The sequence below is a fragment of the Megascapheus bottae genome, chromosome 36, assembly GCF_031878675.1.
Source record: "Megascapheus bottae isolate mThoBot1 chromosome 36, mThoBot2.hap1, whole genome shotgun sequence".
Lineage (NCBI taxonomy): Eukaryota > Metazoa > Chordata > Mammalia > Rodentia > Geomyidae > Megascapheus > Megascapheus bottae.
This window is the reverse complement of record NC_143544.1, coordinates 6174205-6200690: the sequence shown is the minus strand read 5'-3', so window position 1 is coordinate 6200690 and position 26486 is coordinate 6174205. Positions and strand designations below refer to the sequence as shown.

The 26486-nt window shown below is 61.6% G+C and overlaps 5 protein-coding genes across 8 annotated transcripts; 3 read left to right on the top strand and 2 right to left on the bottom strand.

Annotated features, from left to right (window-relative positions):
* The first annotated feature begins 1982 nt into the window (after positions 1-1982).
* On the top strand, positions 1983-5189 carry Mlst8 (MTOR associated protein MLST8). The gene is made up of 8 exons (XM_090324951.1): positions 1983-2170; positions 2260-2311; positions 2400-2562; positions 3148-3223; positions 3304-3456; positions 4215-4339; positions 4435-4598; positions 4678-5189. The coding sequence occupies exons 1-8, from the start codon at positions 2042-2044 to the stop codon at positions 4794-4796; spliced, it is 981 nt and encodes a 326-aa protein (XP_090181077.1). The 5' UTR covers positions 1983-2041; the 3' UTR covers positions 4797-5189.
* Positions 5156-7305, bottom strand: Bricd5 (BRICHOS domain containing 5). The gene is given in 6 exon segments (XM_090324953.1): positions 5156-5250; positions 5326-5479; positions 5734-5835; positions 5908-6063; positions 6163-6322; positions 6324-7305. Coding segments are annotated over 6 exon segments (792 nt in total). The 5' UTR covers positions 6449-7305.
* Positions 7306-7639: 334 nt separating this feature from the next.
* Positions 7640-10222, bottom strand: Pgp (phosphoglycolate phosphatase). The gene is made up of 2 exons (XM_090324952.1): positions 9569-10222; positions 7640-9471 (listed from the first exon to the last, which is right to left on the bottom strand). The coding sequence occupies exons 1-2, from the start codon at positions 10206-10208 to the stop codon at positions 9146-9148; spliced, it is 966 nt and encodes a 321-aa protein (XP_090181078.1). The 5' UTR covers positions 10209-10222; the 3' UTR covers positions 7640-9145.
* A 5339-nt stretch (positions 10223-15561) lies between these two features.
* Positions 15562-23252, top strand: E4f1 (E4F transcription factor 1). 4 transcript variants are annotated; one of them, XM_090324958.1, is made up of 14 exons: positions 15562-15715; positions 17470-17621; positions 18079-18184; positions 19818-20002; positions 20086-20206; positions 20366-20518; positions 20591-20751; positions 21003-21212; positions 21457-21562; positions 21648-21865; positions 22059-22257; positions 22364-22509; positions 22577-22639; positions 22729-23252. In XM_090324958.1, exons 1-14 carry the CDS (start codon positions 15565-15567, stop codon positions 23086-23088), a joined length of 2331 nt encoding a protein of 776 aa, XP_090181084.1. In that variant the 5' UTR covers positions 15562-15564; the 3' UTR covers positions 23089-23252. The 4 variants fall into 4 exon arrangements, with proteins under 4 accessions (XP_090181084.1, XP_090181085.1, XP_090181083.1 ...); XM_090324959.1 differs by having other exon boundaries at positions 22364-22457; positions 22729-22832; XM_090324957.1 differs by lacking the exons at positions 15562-15715; positions 17470-17621; positions 18079-18184 and having other exon boundaries at positions 19711-20002; positions 20630-20751.
* Positions 23253-23335: 83 nt separating this feature from the next.
* Positions 23336-26394, top strand: Dnase1l2 (deoxyribonuclease 1 like 2). Its single transcript, XM_090324960.1, has 7 exons — positions 23336-24539; positions 24624-24712; positions 24799-24882; positions 24957-25057; positions 25446-25558; positions 25629-25880; positions 26087-26394. The coding sequence occupies exons 1-7, from the start codon at positions 24393-24395 to the stop codon at positions 26138-26140; spliced, it is 840 nt and encodes a 279-aa protein (XP_090181086.1). The 5' UTR covers positions 23336-24392; the 3' UTR covers positions 26141-26394.
* Positions 26395-26486: the final 92 nt, after the last annotated feature.

Here is a 26486-nt window from a genome sequence, read left to right as displayed (position 1 = left end):
GGCCTAAGAGGGCTCAGACTCAGTTTGCTACATCAAGCAAATAAAACGACAGGATTTCAATTTCATGTAAGCAAGTGTTTGTTTTTATTGTCAGTCGTGGAGCTAGAACTCTGGGCCTGGGCGCTGTCCCTGAGCTCTTCAGCTCAAGGCTAGGTCCCTACCCTTGAGCCAAGCCCCACTTCCCGTTTTCTAGAGGTTAATTGGAGATCAGAGTCTCAGGTCCTTTTGTGCCTGGGCTGGCTTTGAACCTTGATCCCCAGATCTAAGCCTCGGGAGTAGCTAGGATGGCAGGCGTGAGCCACCCTGGCTTGTTTTTTTATTATTATTATTATTTTTAAAGTTTTAGAATCGAGGATTTATTCAGGGAGATGACACAGCAACCTTGATCTTGGATACAAGAGTTTTGCCAATGTGGCTCAGGCTGGCCTGGAACTCGTGATTCTCCTGGTGCTGCGACCACAGTCAGGAACCACGAGGCTTGGCCTGTGCGTAGTAATTTTGGGGGTATAAGTCTATGGCGCACGATGTTTACGATCTGCTCACCCCCAAATAAGACAAAGTCGTTGTTTATCCAAAATGCACATCTTGTAATTTGCTTGGGGGACCTGGGCCCGGTGTGGTGTTCCAGGGAACAGAGAAAGGTGTGGGGACCCTGGGAGGAGGCCTGGGGTGCCGGGGGGGGGGGGGGGGGGGAAGGCCGCAGCCCGGAGCCGCCCCCCGCCCTCCGCCCCCCCCAGGACGTTGGTCTCGTCCCAGCTTCCCCCTCCCCGCCGCGTGGTCTCGTCCTGAGCACCCCATCGATGGACTCCACGCTCGGCCCGGCCTCTATCGACTCGCTCCGGCTCTCCCAGCCGCCCTGGGCCGCGGCGGAGCGCCGAGCGCGTGATTGAGGTGCGGGGGTCGCGGGACGGCGGCTGCTGACCGGCTGCTGGGTGGCTGGAAGGGCAGGGCCGGGGGACGGAGCCGGGGCGCTCGGCGGAACACCGGGGAATTCGCGGGGTCCCCCCGCCCCACACTCACGCCCTCCGGTCCAGTCGCCCCCCCCTCCCCAGCTGCACATGCGCAGTCGCAGCTCCCGGGGTTCCCGGCTCGCCCGCGCGCGCATGCGCACCTCGCTCCTGCGGCAGCCGGCGACCTGCGTGACTTCCCGGGGCGGCGGCGGCGGCGGCGGCGGCGGCGGGGAAGGAGCCCGCGCCGTGCAGCCTCCCTCTCCCCATCCCTGAAGTGAGACCCACACGGCCGTTCTCCGGGCACCGCGTGGGCCGTGTCCGTCGAGTCCTCCACGCCTCTCCCCTCTGCAGACGCGCTGAGCTCCGTTCCCGGCCCGCCAGCTCCGGCCCCCGGCCCGCCAGCTCCGTTCCCGGTCCGCCAGCTCCGTTCCCGGTCCGCCAGCTCCGTTCCCGGTCCGCCAGCTCCGTTCCCGGCCCGCCAGCTCCGTTCCCGGCCCGCCAGCTCCGTTCCCGGACCGCCAGCTCCGGCCCAACAGCTCCGTTCCCGGCCCGCCAGCTCCGGCCCCCGGACCGCCAGCTCCGTTCCCGGCCCGCCCTGCCCGCCAGCTCCGTTCCCGGCCCGCCAGCTCCGTTCCCGGCCCGCCCTGCCCGCCAGCTCCGTTCCCGGCCCGCCAGCTCCGGCCCTCGGCCCGCCAGCTCCGTTCCCGGTCCGCCCTGCCCGCCAGCTCCGTTCCCGGCCCGCCAGCTCCGTTCCCGGCCCGCCCTGCCCGCCAGCTCCGTTCCCGGCCCGCCAGCTCCGTTCCCGGCCCGCCCTGCCCGCCAGCTCCGTTCCCGGCCCGCCAGCTCCGGCCCTCGGCCCGCCAGCTCCGTTCCCGGTCCGCCCTGCCCGCCAGCTCCGTTCCCGGCCCGCCAGCTCCGGCCCTCGGCCCGCCAGCTCCGTTCCCGGTCCGCCCTGCCCGCCAGCTCCGTTCCCGGCCCGCCAGCTCCGTTCCCGGTCCGCCCTGCCCGCCAGCTCCGGCCCCGGCCCGCCCGGCCCGCCAGCTCCGTTCCCGGCCCTCCAGCTCCGGCCTCGCCCGTCCCCGCCGTCAGCCATGAACACCTCGCCGGGCACGGTGGGCAGCGACCCCGTCATCCTGGCCACCGCTGGCTATGACCACACCGTGCGCTTCTGGCAGGCCCACAGCGGCATCTGCACGCGAACGGTGCAGCACCAGGACTCCGTATCCTCGGCCGGCGTGGGGGGCGGGAGGGCGGCCCAGGCCTGCGGCTGGAGGGCTCCCTTCCCCGTCGTCCTCCTTAACACCCCCAGCAGGTGAACGCGCTGGAGATCACGCCGGACCGCAGTATGATCGCTGCCGCAGGTACGGGAGGGGTTCTGACTTCTGCCCCCTGACCTCTGGTGGACCAGGCCAGGCCCCGTCCGGCTTCAGGTCAGCCCGTGTTGCCTAGGTTACCAGCACATCCGCATGTACGATCTCAACTCCAATAACCCCAACCCCATCATCAGCTACGACGGAGTCAACAAGAACATCGCGTCCGTGGGCTTCCACGAGGATGGCCGCTGGATGTACACCGGCGGGGAGGACTGCACAGCTCGGATCTGGGACCTCAGGTGTCAGGGCCTGGGCAGGAGAGGTCTACTGACGACGGGTGACTGTGGGCAGGGCCCCGAGAACTGTCCCTGGGCAACTGCCCTCCAAACCCAGGATGAGCCAGGGTGCTCGGGGTAGAGTGAATGGTGTGATGGAGCTACCCCTCCCTTGAGGCTAGGTGCTGTCAGTCTGGCTTCCTAGCTGTCAGTCTGGCTTCAGGAAGGAAAGGCAGGCCATAATTCCCTATGAGACTGGCATGGTGGCTCACCCCTGTCATCCTAGCTACTCAGGAGGCAGAGATCTGAGGATGAGGGTTCAAAGCCAGCCCCAAAGGACCTGAGACTCTTATCTCCAATTAACCTTGAGATAATGGGAAGTGGGGCTTGGCTCAAGGGTAGGGCCATAGCCTTGAGCTGTAAAGGTCAGGGAACCACGCCCAGGCTCCGGTAGGGTGGTAGCCTTGAGCTGAAGAGCTCAGGGACAGTGTCTAGGCCGATTTTAAGCCCAATGACCCATTAAAAAAAAAAATTCCCTATGAGTCAGCTCTGTTGGCCAGGGAGGGGGCATCCACTAGACCCTGTGTGTGATCCCTGACACCACCACAGGTCCCGGAACCTGCAGTGTCAGCGCATCTTCCAGGTGAATGCACCCATTAACTGTGTGTGCCTGCACCCCAACCAGGTGAGAGCATTCCTGGGGCTGGCACCTTGGGGCTGGGGGGGGAATCCTGTGGCCACACCTCACCCGCCCTGCCCCCCCAGGCAGAGCTCATCGTGGGTGACCAGAGTGGCGCTATCCACATCTGGGACCTGAAAACTGACCACAACGAGCAGCTGATCCCCGAGCCTGAGGTCTCCATCACGTCTGCCCACATTGACCCCGATGCCAGCTACATGGCAGCCGTCAATAGTTTGGTGAGTCCAGCAGATGGGCAGGGCGGAGGTGGTTCCGGAGGACGGGCCGAATCCCCGAGCGTTCCTCAGGCTCCGTGCTGCCCTCTGTCCCGAGTGCCAGCGCCTGTCTATCCCCTCATGCCAGGAACCTCCCGGTGCCACTCCTGATGGTCCCTTGAGGCTCCATTCAGCAGGCCGATGTCACCTCCTAGCCTAAGCCCCTCTCACCCTCTGGATGCTGAGGGGCCCCCTTCCTCTCTCCTGCTCTGGGCCGCCTGATCCCCCTAGTTCACCTGTTTCTCCCTCAGCTACTGAAGTATCCTACAGCCTTGCTGGCCAGATCTCGACATTCCCCTATGGAAACCAGAGAATCCCTGGGCTTGGGGCCTGTGTCTTTCCAGCCTCGTTTTCTCCCTCCACTCCTCTTCAATCCCACCATATCACTTTCCTCACATCCCAGTCTTGTCTCTCTGTAGCCCTGGCCTGTTGTAGCCTCTGCCTGGGCGCCTCCTGTCCTCTGCACATCCCTGCTGGCCACACAGCACCCTTAGCCTATGGCGGGGGGGGGGGGGGGGGGGTTGTATATCACTGGCTGGTATTGATTCCTGCTCTTCATTGGGGCCAGGCCTCTCTGGGGTCTCCTGTAGTTGGGAACTGTGGTACCCACCTTCCTGTCCTAGCTCTGGTCCCTCTGTACATCCAGCCAGCACTGCTGGGTGTTCCAGGATCCAGGTCTAGGTTTCAGTGCATTCTGAGGCTCTGCGCCCTACTGTCCGCAGGGCAACTGCTATGTGTGGAACCTTACGGGGGGCATTGGTGACGAGGTGACCCAGCTCATCCCCAAGACCAAGATCCCAGCCCACACGCGTTATGCCCTTCAGTGCCGCTTCAGCCCTGACTCCACGTATGTGTCTGGCCCCGTGGCTTGGGGGGTCTCCCTGGGGCTGGCGGCTCAGCCAGTGCAGAGGCAGCTGCATCTCCACGCGTCCCTGCCCCCAGGCTCCTCGCCACCTGCTCAGCCGACCAGACATGCAAGATCTGGAGAACCTCCAACTTCTCCCTGATGACGGAGCTCAGCATCAAGAGCAGCCACCCCGGGGAGTCGTCCCGTGGCTGGATGTGGGGCTGCGCCTTCTCCGGGGACTCACAGTACATCGTCACAGGTGAGGCCCACCCCCCACCCCCGTCCTGCTACCCTGGGCCCCCAGCCTGCGCTGCCACACACCCCATTCCTCTCTGCAGCTTCGTCGGACAACCTGGCCCGGCTCTGGTGTGTGGAGACTGGTGAGATCAAGAGAGAGTATGGCGGCCACCAGAAAGCTGTCGTCTGCTTGGCCTTCAACGACAGTGTGCTGGGCTAGCCCGTGTTCCTCTGGACCGCCAGCAGCCACCGTCATCTGGAGCCCCCTGACGCGGGGCTCCGGCTGGGTGGAAGGACACCCGCAGGCCGGCAGCCTCTGCCCGCCAAGTCAGCTCTGAGCCTGGGTCTGCCAGGCTGGTCCTCTCCGTGCCCAGCCGCATGTGCCTGGCGGGGGAGAGGCAGCAGCACCTCAAGAGGCTGGCCCTCCCCAGTCATGATCCCCTCTGCCCCACCCGCTCTGGTCCTGACGCCCCAGAGAGCACCGCCACGGCCAGATGAAGGTTTATTAGACTCAGGTGGCAGCTGCCCTCCACAGCGGTGGCCTGGGACAGCAAGGGCCCGGCTGGGCCAGGCAGGGTTTCAGTCCGGGAGGTAATAAAAGCAGACAGACACACATATGTTGCTCGGGAAGCAGATGTCAATGCACAGATAGATCAGCCGCTGCCTCTGGGGCTCTGGGGGAAAAGGGGCTCGTCAGCTCCTGAAGGGCTCTCCTTGCTTTGCCCCTCCCCACCACCTCCCCAACTCACCCTCGGCTGGTCGGGCCCAGTAGATGGGGGTCTCTGCACAGAGGTGCTGCACTGGAGCCCCCACCTGGGCAGGGTCCACGGCATGGCCCCCAAGCACTGCTAGCAGCTCCTGTGTGTGCTGGGTGTCCCGGCTGGGCAGGCGGGGTCCTTGGACCTGCAGAAAGCCTCTAGTGGGCCCCACTTGGGTGGAAGCCGTTCTCTGCTCTGGGCCTGGTGGGGTGGGGGTGGGGGGTCGCCTCCCACCCCCATCCCATTTCCCCAGCACCTGCTCCTGCCAGCAGCCTCAGCAGAGGGAAGATAGGGCTTTCTGTTCCTCTGAAACCCGAGCCCGGCTGGCCCAGCGTGGTTGCACACAGGACCTTTTGTCTGGCCTCAGGCCCACAGGCCAGGCCAGGCAGGAGAGCTCACCCTAGAACCGTTCACCAGCAGGCGCAGCGTCTCCCGATCCCGAGCCTCCATCCGGCGGAGGAAGCAGGCCCGGTGCTCCGCAGGGCGGTAACAGATGCAGCCCTGGGGAGGCAGGTGGGTGAGGCAGGAGCCCCCCAACCCAAAGCAGGCCGGCGGCCCTCCCGATCCACTCACGCTCTGCCCGTCCAGCAGCACAGCCCAGCTGCGGTTGCTCTGCGGTGGAGTCACCGTGATGGTCGCCACGTTCCTGGCCTCGTCCACCAGGATGGTTTGGTTGGAGCAGGGCACCGAGGGGCTGGGGAGGGTCAGCCGGAGCATCTGCAGCAGGGGCTGAGAGAGGAAGGTTACACTTCAGCCGGGCAGGGCCGACGTGGGCCCCCTCGCTTACCCCTCCACTGCTCAGACCCCAGGGGCCCTGGGGGGACTCACCTTGGACGGGGTGTGGGCAGAGCTGAGCAGCCCTCCGGTCACGGCCGCCGCGGTGGCCAGCGCCAGCAGCAGCAGTAAGCCTGTGGCTCTCCAGGCCCCACGGCAGGATTCGCTCTTCACCTGGGGACATCGGACCAGGGAGCGGGCCTGCTCAGGGAAGAAGGGCTGAGGCGGGCCGGTGGTAGCATCCCTGTCCACTGCTCAGGACATCTCGGGCCCTTGTCCCAGGGGCAAAGGCACTTACCTCAGCAGGCCCAGGGCTCCCAGCGTGGTTACCCTCCTCCATGCTGCAGCCCCTGCGGACAAAGCACTGGTTGTCCACCGCCCCCTGGAACACATGGCCAGGGAAGTCTCAGGAAGCCTTTGATGACCCACCACCACCTCCTCCCTGCCAGTATCTGGTGTCCCTGTTAGTGCCAGGACAGCCCTTTTCCCCCACTGAGTGCCAGCCTGGCTGGATACCTGGCTTGTGCAGACAGAAGTGGATGGCATCTTGGAGGGAATGAAAACAAGGTCTTAGTGGGGAAGCCAGTCCAGCTGGCTGGCTAGAGAGCCAGGTCCAGCCAGGGGATTTTATCTAGTTGGAGCAGATTTAATGCTTCCTAGAGTCTATTTCTGGACACCCACAAGTGGCCCACTAATAAAAGCCTGTTCAATACACCAATGCTGAGCTGTGTCCATCACCTTCGACAACCCAGTGCCCCACAGGCCAGGGCCAAGCCGTGGCTAACTCAACCTCCATGCCCTCTCCAGTTGTGTGGCCCAGTATGCGTGTGCCTCCACCTGAGACCCTGTTCTTGTCTTGGGGCTCTGCATTTCCTCATTTTTCTCTCACAGTGGCGCTGCAGTAGTCACTGTTGCAGCTCTGAAACTGGAATCCAGCCCTGGGCTTTAACTCAGAATGTGTGTTGTCCCCAAACTTTTTTGCTCCAGGCTAGCACTCGGACACCTGAGCCACAGCACCACCTCTAAGCCTCTTCTGTTTATGTACTAAAGAATGGAACCCAGGGCTTTATGCATGCTAGGGAAGCACTAAGACACACTCTCAGCTGCCTCTCCCTCCCCCCAAACCTTGATCCTCAGATCTGAGCCTGTGTAACTAGGATTACAAGCCATCAAGCAATTGGCTATTTTTTTTCTTAACACAAGTTATTTAGTATTAATACAAGTACTAATGTTTAGCATAGAATAATACTGCATAGTTATAATTGCAAGAACCGGGAGTATTTTTCTTTTGCCATTCCTGGGCTGGAGCTCATAACCTGTCCTTGGGCTTTCCTCAAGGCTAGAGCTCTGCCACTCACAGCTTTTTCTATGTATGTGGTACCAAGGAATCAAACCCAGGTCTTCATGCATGCTAGGCAAGTACTGCACCACTAGGTCTAGCCCCGCAATTGGCTATTTTTATTCCCACTCTATCCTTGTCCACACCTAGGTGGCTGTCCCTGACTGGTACAAAGATGAGAAGACAGCTCGGTTGGAGTTTTTAGAGTTTAATGTCCATTTTGGGTACACACAGTGAAGTGGGCAGGGCACATAAGACTCCAGGGCACGTGCTGTGTGTGCCAACGCCCGGAGAAGCCTGCTCAGTATCCACACAGCCTGGGCCAGCATCAGCACTACTTCCCTGCCCCGCCACCCCCGGCCTGTGCTGACCAACCCAGGAGACCTTACTGCTGTGAGAACTCTCTGAACAGGCCATATGTGACCATAGGGCTCAGAGAAGCCACTGGGATTCTGGGTGAAGCACTGGGGCCAGCCAGGAGCTGCTTTCCAGGCTCTGCCCTGTGTGTGCAGAGGCCTCAGCAGGCTGCCAAGTCAGCAGACACGGGGAACAGGTGGAGGGGTCAAGGCGCTGAGAAGAGCCTACTGGCTACTGGGACTTGCCTGTCTTACCATTTGGCCATCAGCAACGGGGTTTAGAGCCAAAGTAGGTGGCCTTACAGGCCACTGACATCTAACCCCACACTAAGCTGGGGTGACCCCAGGACGAGGAAGGACAGGAAGAGAGCGAATGCTTTGTGGAGGACTTCCTGCTCTGGGGTTGGGACACTTCTCTCCTCCTCTACCCTGGGGCGTGACAGGAAATCCTTGGCAAAGCACACTGCTAGCTTTCAGATGAGCTGTGGGGGCATGGAAATCCTTCAGTGGAATTTTTCCCTATGAGACAGCACAGCCACTAATCCATGCATTTACAATTCAATGCCACCACTTACAAATGGGTTCACAAGCTAAAAAATAATGGTTTTTGGTACCACTGCTGCTCTGAGCTCCCTGCAGGCAGTCCAGAGTTCAGTGATGGCACCCACACCCACTTGGCCACTGGGCCTACCATGGACTCAGTCTGAGTCACCTGCATTTAAATGCACACTTGGGACAGCTGAGATTTGGCTGGGCCGAGTTAACAGGGCTGGGCAGTCCTGGACATCTGAAACGGAACAGATATTCAGTTGTGACATCAAGGTGATTTTCAAGGAAGCAGGCGGGCAATGGCAAGAGCAGCACTGCTCACCCTGAGGACAGGGTGGCACCACTCCATGGAGGCGAAGCTGCTGGCGGCTGCATGGGTGCACTGGAAGTCACAGGGCAGCCCCCTTTCTCTCTGCCATTCAGTGATGATCCCTGAATTAAGTTTTTCAGCCAACCACGTGACGTACACCCCTAGACCCAACTCAATCTCACAAGCAAGGCCTGAGGCTACCTGAATCCTGGACAGATGCTATGCCTGCCCTCACTGACAAATACAAAACCCAAGACCCACCTGACAATGCCCTCCAAGCTTAAAAGTGCATCTTTAAATAGATAAGCATCTGTAAACAACACCTCCCCCCATGTGTTTACTTACATTAACAACTACCACCATTTGCTTAACTTCAGTTACAGTCTGTGGTCACCTGAGCCACGCCTAAGTCCCACCTATTAATTTGGGTAACTGATTTTCAATTTTTTTCTTTTTATTCCAGAGATTAAAGACACTAGACCTTTAACCTTGAAGGGCGGGCAAGAGGTCGGCTATGCTGTCAACATAGAAGTCAGGGACCATTTTCTTCTTGGACATACAGTCACTTTCCTGGTTACTCTTCACATCTCCGAGGGTGGAGACTCCGGTGAGGGTCAGGATGGTCTTCAGGCCACAGGTGGCCCCCAGAAGGATATCCGTGTCCAGGCGGTCCCCAACCATGACAGTGCGCTCCGGGTTGATGCCATATTCCTGGGACACGCAGTCGAAGATGAACCGGCTGGGCTTCCCGATGATGTCGGCCTGGCGCTGGGCGGCCATCTCCACGGCTCGGACCAGGCAGCCGGTACCTGCGGGACACAAGGAAGGGGGAACTCCAGGGTCAGAGGGCGGGGGAAGGGGGCCCGCGGCCCGCCCGGCCGCCTCCCCGCCCCGGGGCGCACGGACCCGCGATGAAGTGCCCGTTCTCCAGCGGGAGCCGATTGTCCATGTTGGTGCCCACGAGCAGGCAGCCGGGCTGCTGCAGGTAGCGCACCGCCTTGGTGAGCTTCATGTAGCTGAAGTGCGGGTCGAAGCCCACCACCACCGCGCGCACGTCGGGCTCCAGCGGGGCGGCCAGCCAGTCGCCGGGACCCTCGCCCCGCAGCGGCTCGGGACCCACGCCCACGCTGGCGACGCCCACGGCCTCCAGCTCGGCGGCCAGGGCCGGGCTGCCCAGCACGTAGGCCTTGGGGGCCGGCGCGCCGGCCAGGCGCTGGCGCAGGTAGAGCGCCGTGCAGTAGGCCGTGCCGAACACCTCGAGGCCGGCGCCGGGCCCCGCCGGGCCGCCGAAGCCCAGGCGCCGCAGCTTCTCGGCGTAGGCGGCGCGCGTCTTGCTGCTGTTGTTGGTGATGAAGCCCAGGCGCTTGCCGCGGGCCCGCAGCGCCCGCAAGGCCTCGGGCGCGCCCGGCACGGCCGTCTCCCCACGCCACAGCACCCCGTCGCAGTCAAACAGGACCGTGTCCACGTCGGCCAGCAGCGCCTGGGCCCGCTCGGCGCTCAGCCGCACGCAGCGGGCGTCGTCGCCGCCGGCCTCCGACTCCGCCATGGCCGCCCGCCGCCGCCGCCGCCGCCGCTGCCCGCTACCGCCGCCGCCGCCGCCGCCGCCACCGGCCGCTCCTCGCAGCCGCCCGCCGCGGCGCTCGCCCCGCCCCCGGAGCGCTCATTGGCCCCGAGCCCCGCGCGCGCCGCCCATTGGTCGCCGTCCGCGCCAATCGGCGCCCGCGCGCCGCGAGCTGCGCAAGCTCGGCGCCAACGGCCGCGGCCCAGTTCGGGAGGGCGGGCGGGCATTGGCTGTCGGGCCCCGCGGGCCCCGACGATTGGCTGGCAGGGCGCCAACCGGCGTTCGGCGTAGAGCGCTCGCTGCGGAAACGTCGCGGGCCGAGCGCGGCGCGGAACCTCAGGCCGCAGCGGATTGGCGGCCGCGGGGCAGCTCGCGCATTGGAGGCCGGCGGTCAGCCTAGGTGACGAAGGCCCTCGGGGAAGTGACGCGCTGCCGGGCCGGCCGCTGATTGGCCGGATCCCGCCTGGGGGCGGGGCCTCCGCGGGGAGCCGGTTGGGCGGGGCGCGGTCGTCCCGCGGCCGGAGTCACGTCCGCCGCCCGGCGGGGACCGGCGGGGCCTGCGCGTGGGGCGCAGGCCGGGCGGCTCCGGGCTCCGGCGGAGCCTGCTTGCCCCCGGAGTGCTTGCCCCGGGACGCGCAGCGGCTGGCGGCGGGCCTGCCCTCCGGGACTGTCGCCCGGCCGGAGGGGCAGCGGAGGTGTGTGCTCGATGGCGGGTTTCCCCGCCGCCCGGGCCTGGCTCCGTCCCCGGCCCGCGCCGCGCGCGTCGTGAGCTGCCCTCACCGGATCCTCCCTGCACAGCCACGGGCTTTCCTTCCGAGCGCTGGGAGCAGATCTAACCCCTCCTCAGATCGTGTGTGCGCGCGCGCGTGCTGGCTCTGGGCCTTGAACTTGGGGCCTGGGCACTGCCCTGACCTTTTTCCTCAAGGCTTGGTCCTCTTGCCATTTGAGCCAAAGCTCCATTTTTTATTTATTTTTTTGCCAGTCCTGGGCTTGAGCTCAGGGCCTGAGCACTGTCCTTGGACTTTCTCAAGTCTGGAGCTCTACCACTTGAGCCTCAGCACCACTTCTGGCTTTTTCTATGTGTGTGGTACCGCCCTTCCCCCCTTTTTTTATTTTGAGTAGTTAATTGGAGATAAGACTTTCTGCCTGAGCTGGCTTCAATGCTCAGATCCTCAAATCTTGGCCTTCTAAATAGCTAGGATTACAAGCGTGAGCCACCCCAGAGTCTAGCCATCTGGCTGGTTTAACATCTGCGGGGTAGTAATTATGTCTGAAGGTGGCAGAAGTGGCTTGCAATTGACCGAGGGGACGGTTTGGGGACAGTGTCCTGGAGAAGTCTGGAAGTAAAGATGGCCCTCATGGAAAGCTACTGAACTTTGGTGGGGACAAAATACGATGACCTTGTGCCACATCAACAGCCCTGCTTTATTATTATTTATTTTTATTTTTTGCCAGTCCTGGTGACTGAACTCAGGGCCTGAGCACTGTCCTTGGGCTTTCCTCAAGACTAGTGTTCTACCTCTTGAGCCACAGCACCACTTTCAGCTTTTATTTTTCTATGTATGTGGTGCCAAAGAATCAAACCGTGGTCTTTGTGCATGCTAGGCAAACCCTCTGCCACTAGACCAAACTCCCGGTCCCTCTTTTTTTTTGGGGGGGGGGGTGGGTCATGGGGATTGAACTTAGCCTGGGCATTGTCCCTGAGCTCTTCAGCTCTGGCTACTGCCCTACCTTAGAGCTATAGCCCCACTTCCCGTTTTTCTAGTGATGAACTGGAGATAAGAGTCTATCTGCTTCGAATTGCCTGGACTTGCTGTGAACCTCGATCCTCAGATCTCAGCCTCCTGAGTAGCTAGGATTACAGGCATGAGCCACCATGCCCGATCTGGCCCCTGCTTTCTTTTTCCTAGGTATTTTGGAGATGGAATCTGAAGGAGTTTCCTTCCAGACTGGTTTCAATCCTTGATCTTCTGGATATCAGATATATAGCAAGAGACCTGACACCTTGATGTGTATCTGAAACACAGTGTACCTTTAAGTGGATGGCACCAGTGGTCCTCCCCCGATCGCTCCCCTCCTCCCCCAGGGTAAAACTGCTCAGGGCGCTTTTTTTTTTTCTGGTTCCCAGAATAGCCTAGCCCTCACTGCCCTGGCTTGCTCCTGAGTCCGCTAGGCAGCAAATTATCTGTTTCCCTTGGGCCAGCCTTTTCTGATCTACCCACACACCCATGCCAACCTCTGCCTTTAACTTGCTTCCTTCAATCCCTGGTGACTGACTTTTCCACTCCTTTATTCAGCACACTCTTAAGGGAGGTGTTCCAGGGATCTGGACTCAACTTCTGAGAAAACCTGCAGACTCATGCTCCAACCCCTAACCTACTATTGGTTCCCTTTGTCTCTGAGATGTCCAGACTAAACCCTGACAGCTTCTCCAGCCTTTCCTGCCACTGTTGAGCCCTGAGATCCTTGTAATGGCAGAGGGATCCTTTTTAGTTGGCTGACACCACAGTTGGAACTCAGGGCATCCCCCCCCCACAGACCCCTGTACCTGATGCTTGAACTCAGGGTCTAGTGACTTTTCTTTGAGCGTTCTCAAAGCTAGCACTCTACCACATGGGCCACAGCATCACTTCTGTCTTTTTCTGTGTATGTGATGCCAAGGAATCAAACCTGGGTACCTGTGCATGCTAGGCAAGCACTCTACCACTAGGTCATATCCCGACTCATGGCTGGCCTTTTTTTTTTTCATGCTTATACTGCTGGCACTCCACTTGAACCATGCCTCTAGCCGGAGAGATCCTTCAGAAACAGTCGTTCTCTACTCAAAACCTATCAGTGTAGGGCTTGAAATGTGGCTTAGTGGTAGAGTGCCTAGCATGCATGAAGCCCTGGGGTTCAATTCCTTGGTAGGACATACACCCAAAAAGCCAGAAGTGACACTGTGGTTCCAGTGGTAGAGTGCTTACCTTGAGCAAAAGAACCTTAGTTTAGAAGCTGAGTTTAAGCCCCAGGCAAAACAAACAAAAAACTACCTTCTAGCTGGGCAAGGAGGCCCATACTAAAATCCTAGCTAGAATCCTATTCAGTAGGTTAAGATCTGAGGATCAAGGTTCAAAATCCTGGCTGGAAAGAAGTCTAGTAGTGGAGCAGTGGCTCATGTGGTAAAACAATAGCTTTGGGTGAAAGTGCCCAGGTCTTCAGTTCAAGTCTAAGTACCAGTATAAAAGACTTGTCAAGCCGGGTACTGGTGGCTCAGGCCTGTAATCTCAGCTACTCAGGAGGCTGAGATCTGAAGACTGCAATTCAAACACAGCCTGGACAGAAAACTCCTTTTGAGGCTCTTATCTTCAATTAACTACTCAAAAACCAGAAATGGATCTGTGGCTTGAGCAAAAGAGCTCAGAGACAGCACTCAGGCCCAGAACCAGCAAGAAAACAACAACAATGGGATGGGAGTTTGGCCTAGTGGTAGAGTGCTTGCCTAGCATGCACGAAGACCCGGGTTCGATTCCTTGGTACCACATACATAGAAAAAAGCTGGAAGTGGTGCTGAGGCTCAAGTGGTAGAGCTCTAGCCTTGAGAAAGTCCAAGGACAGTGCTCAGGCCCTGACCTCAAGCCCAAGACTGTCAAAAAAGAAAACAAAACAAAACAAAACAACAAAACACAAACCTGTCAGTGATGAGTGACTACTGATGTTTTCAGAAAGCAGCTCCAAAGCTGGAAGCATGGTTCAGTCCAGAGAAACAAAGCTGAACTAAGATGCCCTAAGTTCAAGCCCCTGGTATCTGCCTGCACACAGGAAAAACTTCATCAGTTACTCCAAGCTGAAAGCTGGTGACTCCTGCCTGCTTCTCATATATCTCAGCTCCTGCCAAGACAGAGGTCTCCAGGTGCCCAGCTGGGCAGTGCAGCATGGAAGCACCCTCTCTTCTCAGTGTCCTCTTGAGGGCAGAGCTGCCCATTCTGTGCCTTGTTCTTCTGAGACCTGTGTGTGTGTGTGTGTGTGTGTGTGTGTGTGTGTGTGTGTGTGTGTGTGCACACGCTCCATTTTCCTTGGAGATGATGTGGTATGGTTCTCAAGAAGCCCTCGCATCAGCATCCAAGTGGCACACTAAGAATAACAACTGGCAAAGCAAGCCTGGTGGCCTGGGTTTGTTGTGGGAATGGCATCCTGGCCTTTTCATCTTCAGAATGGGTGTGATTGATATGTTAGATGAGTTAATCTAAGTTAATCAGTTCCAAAACGCTAATTAAATGTAACTGTATGAAATATTAAAAGAAATTCCCATAAGGATCAGAGCAATACCATTCACCATAGTCAAAAAGGTGAGAGCAATGAGAAAAATGCAGTGAAGCAGAATACAAATGTGGTCTGTTGGTACAGTGCTAGTATTATTCGGCCATAAAAAGGAATGAATCAGTTGGGTGTGGTGGTGCATACCAGTAATCAGCACAGAGGAAGCCAATGCAGGAGGCCCAAGAGGTCCAGGACAGACTGGACTGGGCTACATAGTGAGACCCTGTCTTAAAAAGGGCCAGTGGCATGGCCTAGTGCAGAGTGCTTGCCCAGCATGCATGAAGCTCCGAGTCTGATTACTTGGTACCACATACACAAAAGGTTGGAAGTGGCACTGTGGCTCAAGTGGTAGATCTGTAGCCTTGAGCAAAAGAAGCTCAGGGATAGTGCCCAAGCCTCGAGTTCGAGCCCCAGGACTATCAAAAATAATAAAAAGCCAAAAATACTATCGCATGAATACCTTGAAAACATGGTGAGTGGAAGAAGTTAGACACAAATGGTTGCACGCTATAGGATTCCATGTAAAAGGTATACGAGAGGAAATGGGTGCTTGATGGACAGGTGTGCAGGTTTCCTTCTGGAAGTAGTAGCAGTGTAGGTGCTTAACCTGGTCAGTGTCCTAAATGTCACCAGGGAGACCGCTCACGTGGCTGGGTTACCATTGAGAAGTTCAGCGAGCCATCCGGGATGACAAAGCCGTAATCCAGGAGGATCCTAACCAGGATCCTAACTCCCGAAGGAGCCGGGAGCAGGCTAGGGCCTGGCTCCGCCCCGCCGAGCTCCTCCGGCCCGGACACGCCCCCTCCGGACACGCCCCCTCCGGCTTCCCTGCCCGGAGCCCCACCCTCCCGGGAGCCCCGCCCCGTCGTGCAGCCCCGCCCCGTCGTGCAGCCCCGCCCCCAGCAGGCACCGCCCACACCAGCGGGGCGCCCCGCCCAGCCCTCGCCAACCACGCCTCCCGTGTCAGTCCAAGCCGTCCCGGCGGCCCGTTGTTATGACGACACGGTCGTAAATCCGCCATCTTCCTGCGGCGCGTTGCGACATGGAGGGCGCGATGGCAGTGCGGGTAACGGCCGCGCATACGGCAGGAGCCCGGGCCGAGGCCGGGCGGGAGGCGGGCGAGGGCGGTGTCGCGGCGGCGGCCCTGGCCCCTGGGAGCTTCCTCGGCCTACCGGCGCCCTTCAGCGAGGAAGGTAACCGGGCCCGGGAGGCCCAGCGCGGCCCGGAGCGGGTGGCCCGGCCCGGGACGGCGGAGCCCGCTGACGCCCTAGCGCCCGGCTCCTCCGCGGCCCCGCGGGCCCCGCCTGCCGGGCCCGGGCCGCATCCGGGCTCGCAGGGCGCCCTGGTCTCGGGGCCCCTGGGAGCGGAGCCCGGGGAGCACGCCCGCCTGGCGTCCGGGCCCCGCTCCCGCCGCCCCTCGCGGGGCCCGGCGCCGGGCTCGGGCCGGGGCGGGGCGGGGCGCCGGGGCGGGCGGGCCCCCGAGCGCGTCCCCGTGCAGCCGGGCCCCCGAGCGCGGGTGCAGCCGCCGTGACGCCCCGGCCAGGCCGCGGTCCCCGCGGGGGTCCGGCGGGGCTGCGCACCCAGGGCCCCGCGCTCGCCGGGCCTGGAAGGGGATTCGCGGCCCGGGTGCTTACGTCTGCTGCCCCGTATTCCAGTGTGAACGGAGGCGGTGCCCGCGGGAGAGGGGCCTGGACGCGGCCTCGTCCGTGCCCCTCCCGTGGGGCTGAGTCAGACGCCCGCCCTGCCGGGCCTGGAGGGTTGAGAGGTGGCTGCGCCTCGGTGATCGGGAGGAGTCATAGCTTTGGTGTGGCTTCTTTTGTTGTTGTGTTGTTTTTGTTCTAGGCTTGGGGCCCGGGCACCGTCCCCCAGGGGTGTTGCTCAAGGCTAGCCACAGTTCCGCGTCTGGGTTTTTGGAGATAAGTGAGATCCTCAGATGTTCATCTCCTGAGTAGATAGGATTATAGGTGCGAGCCAGGTTTGGCTTAAAAAAGGAAAAAATCATGTTCGCATTCTCCAGGTCTGAGTTTGACCTTAGCGTGGGGCGGGGTGTGTGTGAGGACCTGGGAACTGGCAGACTATATAGGAGGAGTCCAAGAAGATTCTCAGGTTCAGATGGGTAACCTTGAGCCTTTCTCCAGGGTGGAGGACTCTGGTGATGTGCCACACTGTAGGGACCCAGGGAGGGGGCAGTGACCCCGCGGCAGAAGTACACAAGGACTCCCCTATATTTGAGTAGGGGCGCTGCTGCAGACCAGTGAAGATTGACTGGGTCTGTAGCTCCGCAGTTTGTGTTTCGCAGGCACAAGGCTGAGTTGTACCACTTCCTTTAAAATAAATAACAGGAGTGGTTGGGGAGCCTGGCACCTGTGATTCAGGCCTATAATTCTGAGACCTAGAGGAGCTCAGTTTGAAAACAATCCGGCATAAACGTCTGAGAGACTCATCTTTGGTTAATACACCAAATACTGTACTGGAGGCATGGCTCAAGTAGGAGAATACACCTGTGGGCAAAAATGCTGAGCAAGAGCAGATGTAAAGACTGGTCAGGAGTGAAGGCACCCAGGGTGGGTGGGTGACCCTTGTGCCCTCCACACGTACACAGGGTCAGCCTGCTTTACCCGTGGGGAGACGACCCGCAGATGGTTATTGAGATGCTCTCGTGCTCATTCAGTCCCCATCCTAGATCCCTACTCTCCACAGCCTTAATCCTGGTCCCCTGTGGCCACCATGCCCTGGAATGCAGCTCTGTGGCCCTCTCTCCCCTCATCACTGGAGTGGGGTAGCCTCAGTGGATCCCTGCAGGCTGCTGCTGGTCTCCTGGGGTATCGCCAGAGAATGGGGGACTGCACCTTGGGGTTTCTTAGTGCTGTACCTTGGCAGGCTCAGGCACCCTCCCCCGCAGGTGGGGCTCTGGGCCCTCCAGCTCCTGACAGCAGGCTTGTTGCAGATGAGGAGGATGTACACAGATGTGGCCGCTGCCAGGTGGAATTCACTGCCTTGGAGGACTTTGTTCAGCACAAGATCCAGAAGTCCTGCCAGCGGGCCCCACATGAAGCCCTGCCTGCCACCCCCACTGCCAGCGCCCTGCTGGGCCAGGAGGTGAACCCTACCCACTGCTGTTCCACACTCCCCGAGGGGGGGCTCCTGGTGGCTTCTGGCTGGGGTGAGGGAGGGTCCAGGCTGACCTTTGTGGGGCGTCTGGTGGTACATGGGGCTCCCCGCATGGCCAGGGCTTACTTGGCCCTTGAGCATGCACCTTGGGGGATTGGGTCTCTCCTTTCGAGCCTCAGGATCTCTCTTAGCTTGGACTTTCAGGTACCTTCTTATCCTGGCTTTCCTTGTACTTAGAGTTCCTGGGGATTTCATAAGGCACTCTGGAATGCAGCCAATGGTCTGGCCCCAGCTCCGGGGCTCCCCGGTCCCCCACCTTCCCAGGGAACAGAGGGGTGGTGTGCTCCCCAAGACCATCCTCCACAGCTGAACCCTGGGGGAGCCGCCTGGTCTCCAGGAGTGGGGGCCTCATGTGCACCCCGCTTGTCCCGGACCCTATTGGCAGGTGTTGCCGGCAGCAGCAGGCCCAGGGGAGCCCATTACTGTGGCACACATCGTGGTGGAGGCTGCCTCCCTGGCGGCGGACATCAGCCATGCGCCTGACCTTGTTGGTAAGACAGCTGGCCCTCGAGGCGCTCAGATGTGAGCCTCAGTGGCCTGTCTTGCTCTTCCAAGAACCTTCTCCGCTTCTCTTGGCCCCACATGGCCCACTTGACTCAGTAGCTGTGTTGCAAGGTGGGCGTGGGTGGGGGTGCCCTGACCTGCTCTTGTTCTTGTCTCCACTCCCAGGGGTGGTTTGCCTTCCTTGGTGTGGGGGTTCCTGTCCCAATTCTCAGCAGGCTTTTATGAGCGTGCCATGCCAAGCCTCTTTGATGACTGTTTTATATTTGCGGGCTTTGCTGAAGGGCAGTGGATTGGGGCTCCAGTTAGTGTGAAGCTATCATTAAGAGGACACTGCTGTGTGCAGGGAGCCTTCAGGGCAGTTGAATGTTGCACTAAGGCAGTTGAATTGAACATTTAGGATGAGAGTCTGGGTGCCCAGATTCCAGAGGAGGGCAGTGGGGCTGGGCCCAGGAGTTGGCAGGCTGAGAAGGGAACAGTGGTTACCTGGGCTGCCTGCTGTTCAGGGGCCAAGCAGGTGGGTGAATTGGCAGCTGGACAGGAAGTGGGTTTGGGCACAGGTGGAACTTGGCTTTGTGAAGCTGTGGGAGCAGGAAGGAGAGGCGGAGGATCTGTGGGGAAGGCCAGCTTCCAGCTTGGCCCTCCCTGTGATCCTGCAGCAGACACTGAGGTGTCAGGGTGAGTGCCGGGGGGGGGGGGCAGCGCTCTGGCCCTGGTGCAGTGTGGAGTGTCTGGGGTGGGTGTAGTCAAGTGGAGAAACGAGTTCCCTGGCTGCCCACACCTGTGCAGACTCCAGGCTTTTAGCCAGCTGAGCCTCTCTCTGCCCACTGACCTCCAGTGGCTCCAGGTCTTTTCTGGGCACCATCGCCCTGACCTCTCTGGGCACATCTGGCAGCTGTTGCTGCTGTGTTCCTCGCCTGTCAGGTCTTTGGTCCTCTGGGGAGATACTTCTGGAATGTTGAGGGTGTCAGCTGGGACATGGGTGAGAGATCCCTTAATTGTTTCTGAGTCATGGTGCTTTCATTCTGTTTTGAGAGAATGGCCTGTCAAAACAAGGTGCCAGCCCGATGGAGAGGGTTTCTAGGAAGTGGCTTCACAGCTAGTTCTCACTTGTCACTTTGTGAGCAGAAACAGAAAACTTGTTTACACTATAGCTTTCCACGTCACCCCATTTCCTCTGCACCACGCGGAAGCGCAAGCGCAGAAGCCTGCCTGCCTTCCTTTCCTCCGGCCTTCTCGAGTGCCTGGGAACCATCCTGAGGCCGGTGGCCTGGCCTGCTCTGGGGCAGGCTCTGTCTTTCCACCCTCTGGCAGCTCAGACCCATCTCTCCCTCGCCCTTCCACCCCACTGTGCACGGAGCCTGTTGCAGGACCCGCACCCCCTCTGGGCATCTACTCAGGGCTTCCTACACTGGGCACCTTCTGGGGTAGCGTCACAGGGCTGCAGGGGTCACTGTCACGTTGACTGGCGCCTGGTGCCTCTCGGCCTGTGTAAGGACCTGCACAGTGCTGGTGGGGTCCTGTCCTGGGGACGGGTGGTGGGGACAGTTCATGACCCCGTGGTCTCCCTCATGGGGTCTTGGTGGGCCCAGGCCCTTGCTTATGTCAGCTGCCTCTCCTCAGACAGCGGGCACATCAAAGAGGTCATTGTGGCTGCCGACTCGGAGACGGGCGATGGGGAGGTGCCCGAGGCCCCGTCCCAGCGGGGACTGGGGCTCTCAGGAGAGGGGGAGCAGGCCCAGGTCAAGCTGCTGGTGAACAAGGATGGCCGCTATGTGTGCCTGCTGTGCCACAAGACCTTCAAGACGGTGAGCGCCTGGGCTGTGGCTGGCGCGCCCCCAGCGTGCCCAGGCTGGGCGGCGCCCTGAGCCCGGCTGCCCCTCCTCCGCAGGGCAGCATCCTCAAGGCCCACATGGTAACCCACAGCAGTCGCAAGGACCACGAGTGCAAGCTCTGTGGCGCTTCCTTCCGGACCAAGGGCTCGCTCATCCGGCACCATCGGCGGCACACGGGTGAGCGGCGTGTGGGTGAGGGGCGTGGGGGCCTGAGGGCTGGAGCGCCCCCTCTGCTGGTCCTCACCAGGCCCCGGGCCCGGGATGCCTTCCCCTCCTCCCAGACCATTGTGTGGCATTTGTCTGCCCAGCGAGGGGCTGACGCCATTCTCCCTCCAGATGAGCGTCCGTACAAGTGTGCCAAGTGCGGGAAGAGCTTCCGGGAGTCAGGCGCACTGACCCGGCACCTCAAGTCCCTCACGCCTTGCACGGAAAAACTCCGCTTTGGCACTAGCAAGGACATGGTTGTGGGCAAAGAGGAAGCGTCTACAGGTATGGACGGCTGGCAGGCTTGGGGCCACGGGGCCACCATTCTCCAAGGACTCATTTGGCTTTACCCTGAAGGGTCGGGTGCCTCTGTGGGGACAGTCACATCTGTGACAGGAGATCCTGTGGAGACGTCACCTGTGATCCACCTGGTGACAGACGCCAAGGGCACTGTCATCCATGAAGTCCACGTCCAGATGCAGGAGCTTCCCCTGGGCGTGCGGGCCTTGGCCCCAGAGGTAGGGTTGCTTCCAGCAGGACCAAGGCCAGTCTGGGCAAACTGAGCTCCTTGGGGACCTCCGTTTGGTCTTGGGCGGGGAGGGTGGGGAGGGCTGGGTTTCCTGCGGTGAGTGCAAAGGCAGCTGGCCAGGCGCTGTGAGGCCATAGGGGAATCTGGCCCCTGAGCCTGTCGTGGGTCTGCTTGGTGGGTGACTGAGAGTGGGCACTCAAGCTGGACTGCTGGGCCAGCCCCCCTTTGCCTCCCCCGCAGCCCCCTGTTCCTGCAGAGCTTCCCTGTTCGGGTGAGGGCGGCCGCGAGAATGTGCTGCACCAGGCCATGCAGAACTCTGGCATCGTCCTGGAGCGGGTTGCTGGGGAAGAGGGCGGCCTGGAGGCAGCGCCCCCCTCTGGGTCTAGCCCCCAGCCCCTGGGCGATGGACCTCCAGAGCTGCCGCTGCTCGAGGTGGAGCCCATGGAGACGGTAGGTGTCTGCTGCTGGCACGCACGCACATGCTTCCCGGGCTGGACTGCCGGGCGGGCTGCAGCCCACAGCAGCATTGCTTTCTGCAGTGACTTTGCTTCCTGGCCTGTTTTGTACCCATCCCCTCGGGCCACCACGGAGCCTGGGGTGTCCCGGGATGAGGGAGCGGAGTCGAGTCTTCTATGTGTATCTCGGGGCACGACCCGGAGTGGGTGTTTAGCTTTGGCTTGCGATCTCCCAACAGATGACCAGAGAGGCTTCAGCTGTGCCCAGGACCCACCCATGTCCCCAGTGCAGTGAGACCTTCCCCTCAGCTGCCACCCTGGAGGCCCATAAGAGAGGCCACCAAGGTGGGTGGCTGGGATGGGGAGGGCATGGCAGCGGAGGGGCAGTTTGGGGCCGGTGGTTGGGCCTGACTGGCAGTGTTGGCTGCAGGGCCGAGGCCCTTCACCTGCGTGCAGTGCGGCAAGGCCTTCCCCAAGGCCTACCTGCTCAAGAAGCACCAGGAGGTGCACATGCACGAGCGCCGCTTCCGCTGCGGGGACTGCGGGAAGCTCTACAAGACCATTGCCCATGTGCGGGGCCACCGGCGTGTCCACTCGGACGAGAGGCCCTTCCCGTGCTCCCAGTGTGGCAAACGCTACAAGACCAAGGTGTGGGGCCCCTCCTTCCGCTCCCGCCCATCCCCACCCCCATCTCGCTCCTCACCCCCTCAACGCCTTTCTCATTCCCCTCCCTGGCCCTCCTTCCTCCCCCAACTCCTCCCCTCTCCTCCCCTGCTCAGACCCAGAGGCTGGGTCCGGGGAGCTGGGGCCCCGTGGCTGAGGCCAGGCTGCATCTCCACAGAATGCCCAGCAGGTGCACTTCCGGACACACCTGGAAGAGAAGCCCCACGTGTGCCAGTTCTGCAACCGGGGCTTCCGGGAGAAGGGCTCTCTGGTGCGCCACGTGCGGCACCACACGGGCGAGAAGCCCTTCAAGTGCTACAGGTGCGGCCGAGGCTTCGCGGAGCACGGCACGCTCAACAGACACCTGCGCACCAAAGGTGAGGCCGCCGAGGGTGAGGCCGCCGAGGGTGAGGCGAGGCTGCGGTGGGGGGGGTTGTGTGTGGCTGGGTCTGACCCCCCCCCGGGCCTCACCCCCAAATATAGGGGGCTGTCTGCTGGAGGTGGAGGAGCTGCTGGTGTCGGAGGAGCGCCCCTCGCCCACGGCCGTGCTTGCCGAGGACCCCCATGCCCACGCGGTGCTGGTGGAGTTCTCCTCCGTGGTGGCCGACACCCAGGAGTACATCATCGAGGTGGGTGCGGGCCAGGGGGCGTAGTGGGGCTCAGGCCAGCACGGGCTGACCAGCGCTGTCTGTCCAGGCCACTGCAGATGACGCAGAGACCAGTGAAGCCACTGAGATCATTGAGGGCACCCAGACAGAGGTGAGGGGTGGGGCGCGGGAGGGAGGGAGGGAGGGAGGGCTGGCTGGCTGGCTGCGACGGGCGGCCTCTGGAGCTGAGCTTGCCCCCAGGTGGACAGCCACCTCATGAAGGTGGTGCAGCAGATTGTGCATCAGGCCAGCGCCGGGCACCAGATCATCGTGCAGAACCTCACCGTGGACCAGGAGGCTGCGCTGGCGCCACAGGCCGCCGCCGCCGCGGACACCATCACCATCGCCACCCCCGAGAGCCTCACAGAGCAGGTGGCCATGACGCTGGCCTCGGCCATTGGTGAGGGCACCGTGCTTGCCGCCCGGGCAGGTGCGAATGGCACCGAGCAGGCCACCGTGACCATGGTGTCGTCTGAGGACATTGAGATTCTCGAGCACGGGGGTGAGCTGGTCATTGCCTCACCAGAGGGCCAGCTGGAGGTGCAGACGGTCATTGTGTAGGAGGGACCCAAGTCCTGTGTGGCAGGGCAAAAGAGGACCCGAGTGCCTGCCCACACCTGCTCGGCACACACACAGGACAGCCTGGAACTTGAGGCATCACATCAAGGTTTTTTTTTTTTTTTCTTTTTTTTTGGTTGCTTTTCAATAAAATATGAAAACCTGCAGCTTGTGATGTTGGGCAGTGGCGGCCTCCAGGGCCGCGGCCATGGCCTTTACAGGTGCTCTCTGGATCAGCTGCCACCAGACCACCTTCTCTCTCCTGTGCCTGGACTCCAGCCCAGGGGCTCTGCCAGCCCTGGCGGCGCCTCCAAAGCGTGTGGGTGTTTCTGGCATGTTGACAGGCAGCCTCTTGGGGCGGCCTTGCCCAGCTGGAGCTGTGACCCCAGGGTTCCTAGATGTGGCTGCGGGTGAGGATGGGGAGGGTACTGTTAGCCGGCTCCTGCTGTGGGGCTGTGCAGCCTCCCACGGTGGGGCTCTTCTGGGTGTGGGGACCGAGGATGAGAATGGGATCAGGCGGGGCAGCTTTTCTGCTCTGAGGTGAGGACAGGTGTCAGAAGCAGCAGGAGGTGCTGGGCCGGATAGGACTGGTCTTTCTCCATTAGTTCCCTGTTTCCCTGAGAGAACCCAGCTCAAGGAAGCAGATTCCAGATGACCTAGTTCTGGGGAAATGGAAGCAAGAACAGGATCTAGACTGTGGGTGTGGCTTTCCTCTTCAATCCTGAGGCTACTCTAGGGGCTGTCAAGGAATTCTATGGTTCAGGGGCAGGGGCAGTGCCTGGGCTTCTCCAGTGGTTCCTGGTCAGCCTCCTGGCCTGTGCCCTCTGGGATCTCGTGAGAACAGGAGCTAGGAACTCTGGCACCCACTCCGAGGAGGGGCGGGGCCCAGACCCGCCCCTCCCTTGCACCAAAGGCCTCAAATACCTGCTGGTGCTTTGGTACCAGAGCTGTTGTGGAACCAAGACAGCAGCTCAGCCGGGCCACAACAGGCCTCCAGCCGGGACCCTGGACCTCCAATGGCCCAGGCTCCCTGAGCCTCTGACCTTACCAAGTCCACCTCCCAGGTAAGTCAGGCTTGAGTGAGCTGGGGCTAGGTAGGAGTGGGAGTCCTGCGTTTGAGCCTCCGCTCCCCTCATGGGAGGCTGTCATGAGCTGGCAGCCCAGCTGGTGTGCTGCTCTGGGGGTGCCTGGACAGTGCAGGGATACGATGTGCTTTTGGGAAGGCTGCTGGCTGCGGAAGGCAAGCCTGCTTTCCCAGGCTGGGCTCTGGCTGCCCCTGTCCCCCTCAGGCTGCCCAGCTGGCCGTCATGGGTGGGGCCTGGGCCGTGCTGGCCACGCTCTGGGCCATAGGGGCCACAGGGACTGCCGCCGCCTTGCGCATTGGAGCCTTCAACATCCAGAGCTTCGGTGACAGCAAAGTGTTGGACCCAGCCTGTGGCAGTGTCATAGCACAGGTGAGGTTGGGGCCCAGGGCGGGGTGCATCTCGGCTCGTGGGTGAGCCGGCCGGCATTACATTGCACCCACGGCTCCTGCTCAGATCCTGTCCGGCTACGACATCACACTGGTGCAGGAGGTGCGAGACCCGGACCTGAGCGCCGTGTCGGCGCTTATGGAGCAGATTAACAGGTGCAGTAGCGAGGAGGCGGGCACCCGGGCTCAGCCTCCAGCTCGGGCGCGGAGCCCTTCACCCAGGGCCTGCTGTCTCTCCACAGCGTGTCCCAGCACGAGTACAGCTTCGTGAGCAGCCAGCCGCTCGGCCGGGACCACTACAAGGAAATGTACCTGTTTGTCTACAGGTAAGCTGGGCTGGAGGGGAGGGCACTGGGCAGGGTGGCGGCCCAGCGGACCCTCGCCTGCCCTCTGCCCCCAGGAAAGCTGTGGTGTCGGTGCTGGACACATACCAGTACCCGGACCCAGAGGACGCCTTCAGTCGGGAGCCTTTCGTGGTCAAGTTCTCAGCCCCGGGCTCTGGTGAGGCTGGCCTTGGCCGGGCCCCGCCCCCAGGCACAGGGCCCCGCCCCCACCGCGCCCCACCCACAGGCATAGAGCCCCGCCCCCCGCCGTGCCCCGCCCACAGACACAGAGCCCCGCCCCGCTGTGCCCCGCCTCCACCGTGCCCTGACCCCCAGACACAGGGCCCCGCCCTCACCTTGTCCCGCCCACAGACACGGCCGTGCCCCCACCGTGCCCCGCCCCCAGGCAAGGGCCCCACTCACTGTGCCCCGCCCACAAACACAGGGCCCCGCCCCTGCCGTGCCCCGCCCACAAACACAGGGCCCCATCCCCACTCACCCCTCCCCACAGGGCTCCACCCCCAGGCCCCGCCCCTCCTCACTCCTCACCCCGCCCCGCCCCGCAGCCGCCCGGGAACTGGTGCTGGTCCCCCTGCACGCCGCGCCCCATCAGGCCGTGGCGGAGATCGACGCCCTGTACGACGTGTATCTGGACGTGATCGACAAGTGGGGCACTGATGTAAGCTGCCCCAGGGCCGGGCAGGCACGCGTGGGGGCCGGGCCCGCGTGACTCAGACCCCCGCCCCTAGGACATGCTGTTCCTGGGCGACTTCAACGCCGACTGCAGCTACGTGCGCACGCAGGACTGGGCCGGCATCCGCCTGCGCAGCAGCGAGGTCTTCCACTGGCTCATCCCCGACAGCGCCGACACCACGGTGGGCAACTCGGACTGCGCCTACGATCGCCTGGTGGTGTGCGGCGCCCGCCTGCGCAAGAGCCTGAAGCCCCACTCGGCCGCCGTGCACGACTTCCAGGAGGAGTTCAACCTGGACCAGGCCCAGGCGAGTGTGGGGCGCGGGATGGCCCGGCTCCTGACCTGGCAGGCGGGGCAGAGGGAGCCAGCCACCGGCCTGAGCTTCCTGGGCTTCCCTTGCGCGTGGGTGCTGACACCCACCGCGCGGGCACCTCAGACCCCATCCTGCACCCCGCCCCTCCCAGGTGAGGGCAGCCCCTGCCCTGCTGAGGCTCCGCTCCCCTCTCCTTCCAGGCGCTTGCCATCAGTGACCATTTTCCCGTGGAGGTGACCCTTAAGTCCCACTGACAGCTAAGGCCTGGCAGGGAACGTCACTTACACTCGGGCCAGCCACCCCCATCCCCACGTGAGGACACGGAGCAAGGTCATCTGACTGTGGAAGAATGGATGCCAACAGGCCACTCAGAGACTCGGTTTCCCCACTGTAGGATGCTTACCTGCTCCTATCCCATAGGGCTGCGGAGTGAGCACTGTCCTGGACCCCACAGCTCGTCAATAAACAGCCACTTCAGCCAGGACCACATGAGGGGGCCCAGAGCACTCTGTTCATCTGAGCACCCATCCCTTCTGGGTGGTCTTGGTCCTATCGTCCTGAGGGAACAGGGACAGCCCTGACCTGCACTGTCCTGCTGGG

Bases quoted from the DNA above. Each gene is read 5' to 3' on its own strand.
- Mlst8 (XM_090324951.1), top strand. From the start codon at position 2,042: ATGAACACCTCGCCGGGCACGGTGGGCAGCGACCCCGTCATCCTGGCC. The intron at 3,224-3,303 runs GTGAGAGCATTC...CTGCCCCCCCAG, and splicing joins TGTGCCTGCACCCCAACCAG to GCAGAGCTCATCGTGGGTGA. The intron at 4,599-4,677 runs GTGAGGCCCACC...TCCTCTCTGCAG, and splicing joins CTCACAGTACATCGTCACAG to CTTCGTCGGACAACCTGGCC.
- Pgp (XM_090324952.1), bottom strand. From the start codon at position 10,208: ATGGCGGAGTCGGAGGCCGGCGGCGACGACGCCCGCTGCGTGCGGCTG. The intron at 9,472-9,568 runs GTCCGTGCGCCC...TGTGTCCCGCAG, and splicing joins GAACGGGCACTTCATCGCGG to GTACCGGCTGCCTGGTCCGA.
- E4f1 (XM_090324958.1), top strand. From the start codon at position 15,565: ATGGAGGGCGCGATGGCAGTGCGGGTAACGGCCGCGCATACGGCAGGA. The intron at 20,003-20,085 runs GTGAGCGCCTGG...CCTCCTCCGCAG, and splicing joins GCCACAAGACCTTCAAGACG to GGCAGCATCCTCAAGGCCCA. The intron at 21,213-21,456 runs GTAGGTGTCTGC...ATCTCCCAACAG, and splicing joins AGGTGGAGCCCATGGAGACG to ATGACCAGAGAGGCTTCAGC.
- Dnase1l2 (XM_090324960.1), top strand. From the start codon at position 24,393: ATGGGTGGGGCCTGGGCCGTGCTGGCCACGCTCTGGGCCATAGGGGCC. The intron at 24,540-24,623 runs GTGAGGTTGGGG...GCTCCTGCTCAG, and splicing joins GTGGCAGTGTCATAGCACAG to ATCCTGTCCGGCTACGACAT. The intron at 25,559-25,628 runs GTAAGCTGCCCC...CCCCGCCCCTAG, and splicing joins TCGACAAGTGGGGCACTGAT to GACATGCTGTTCCTGGGCGA.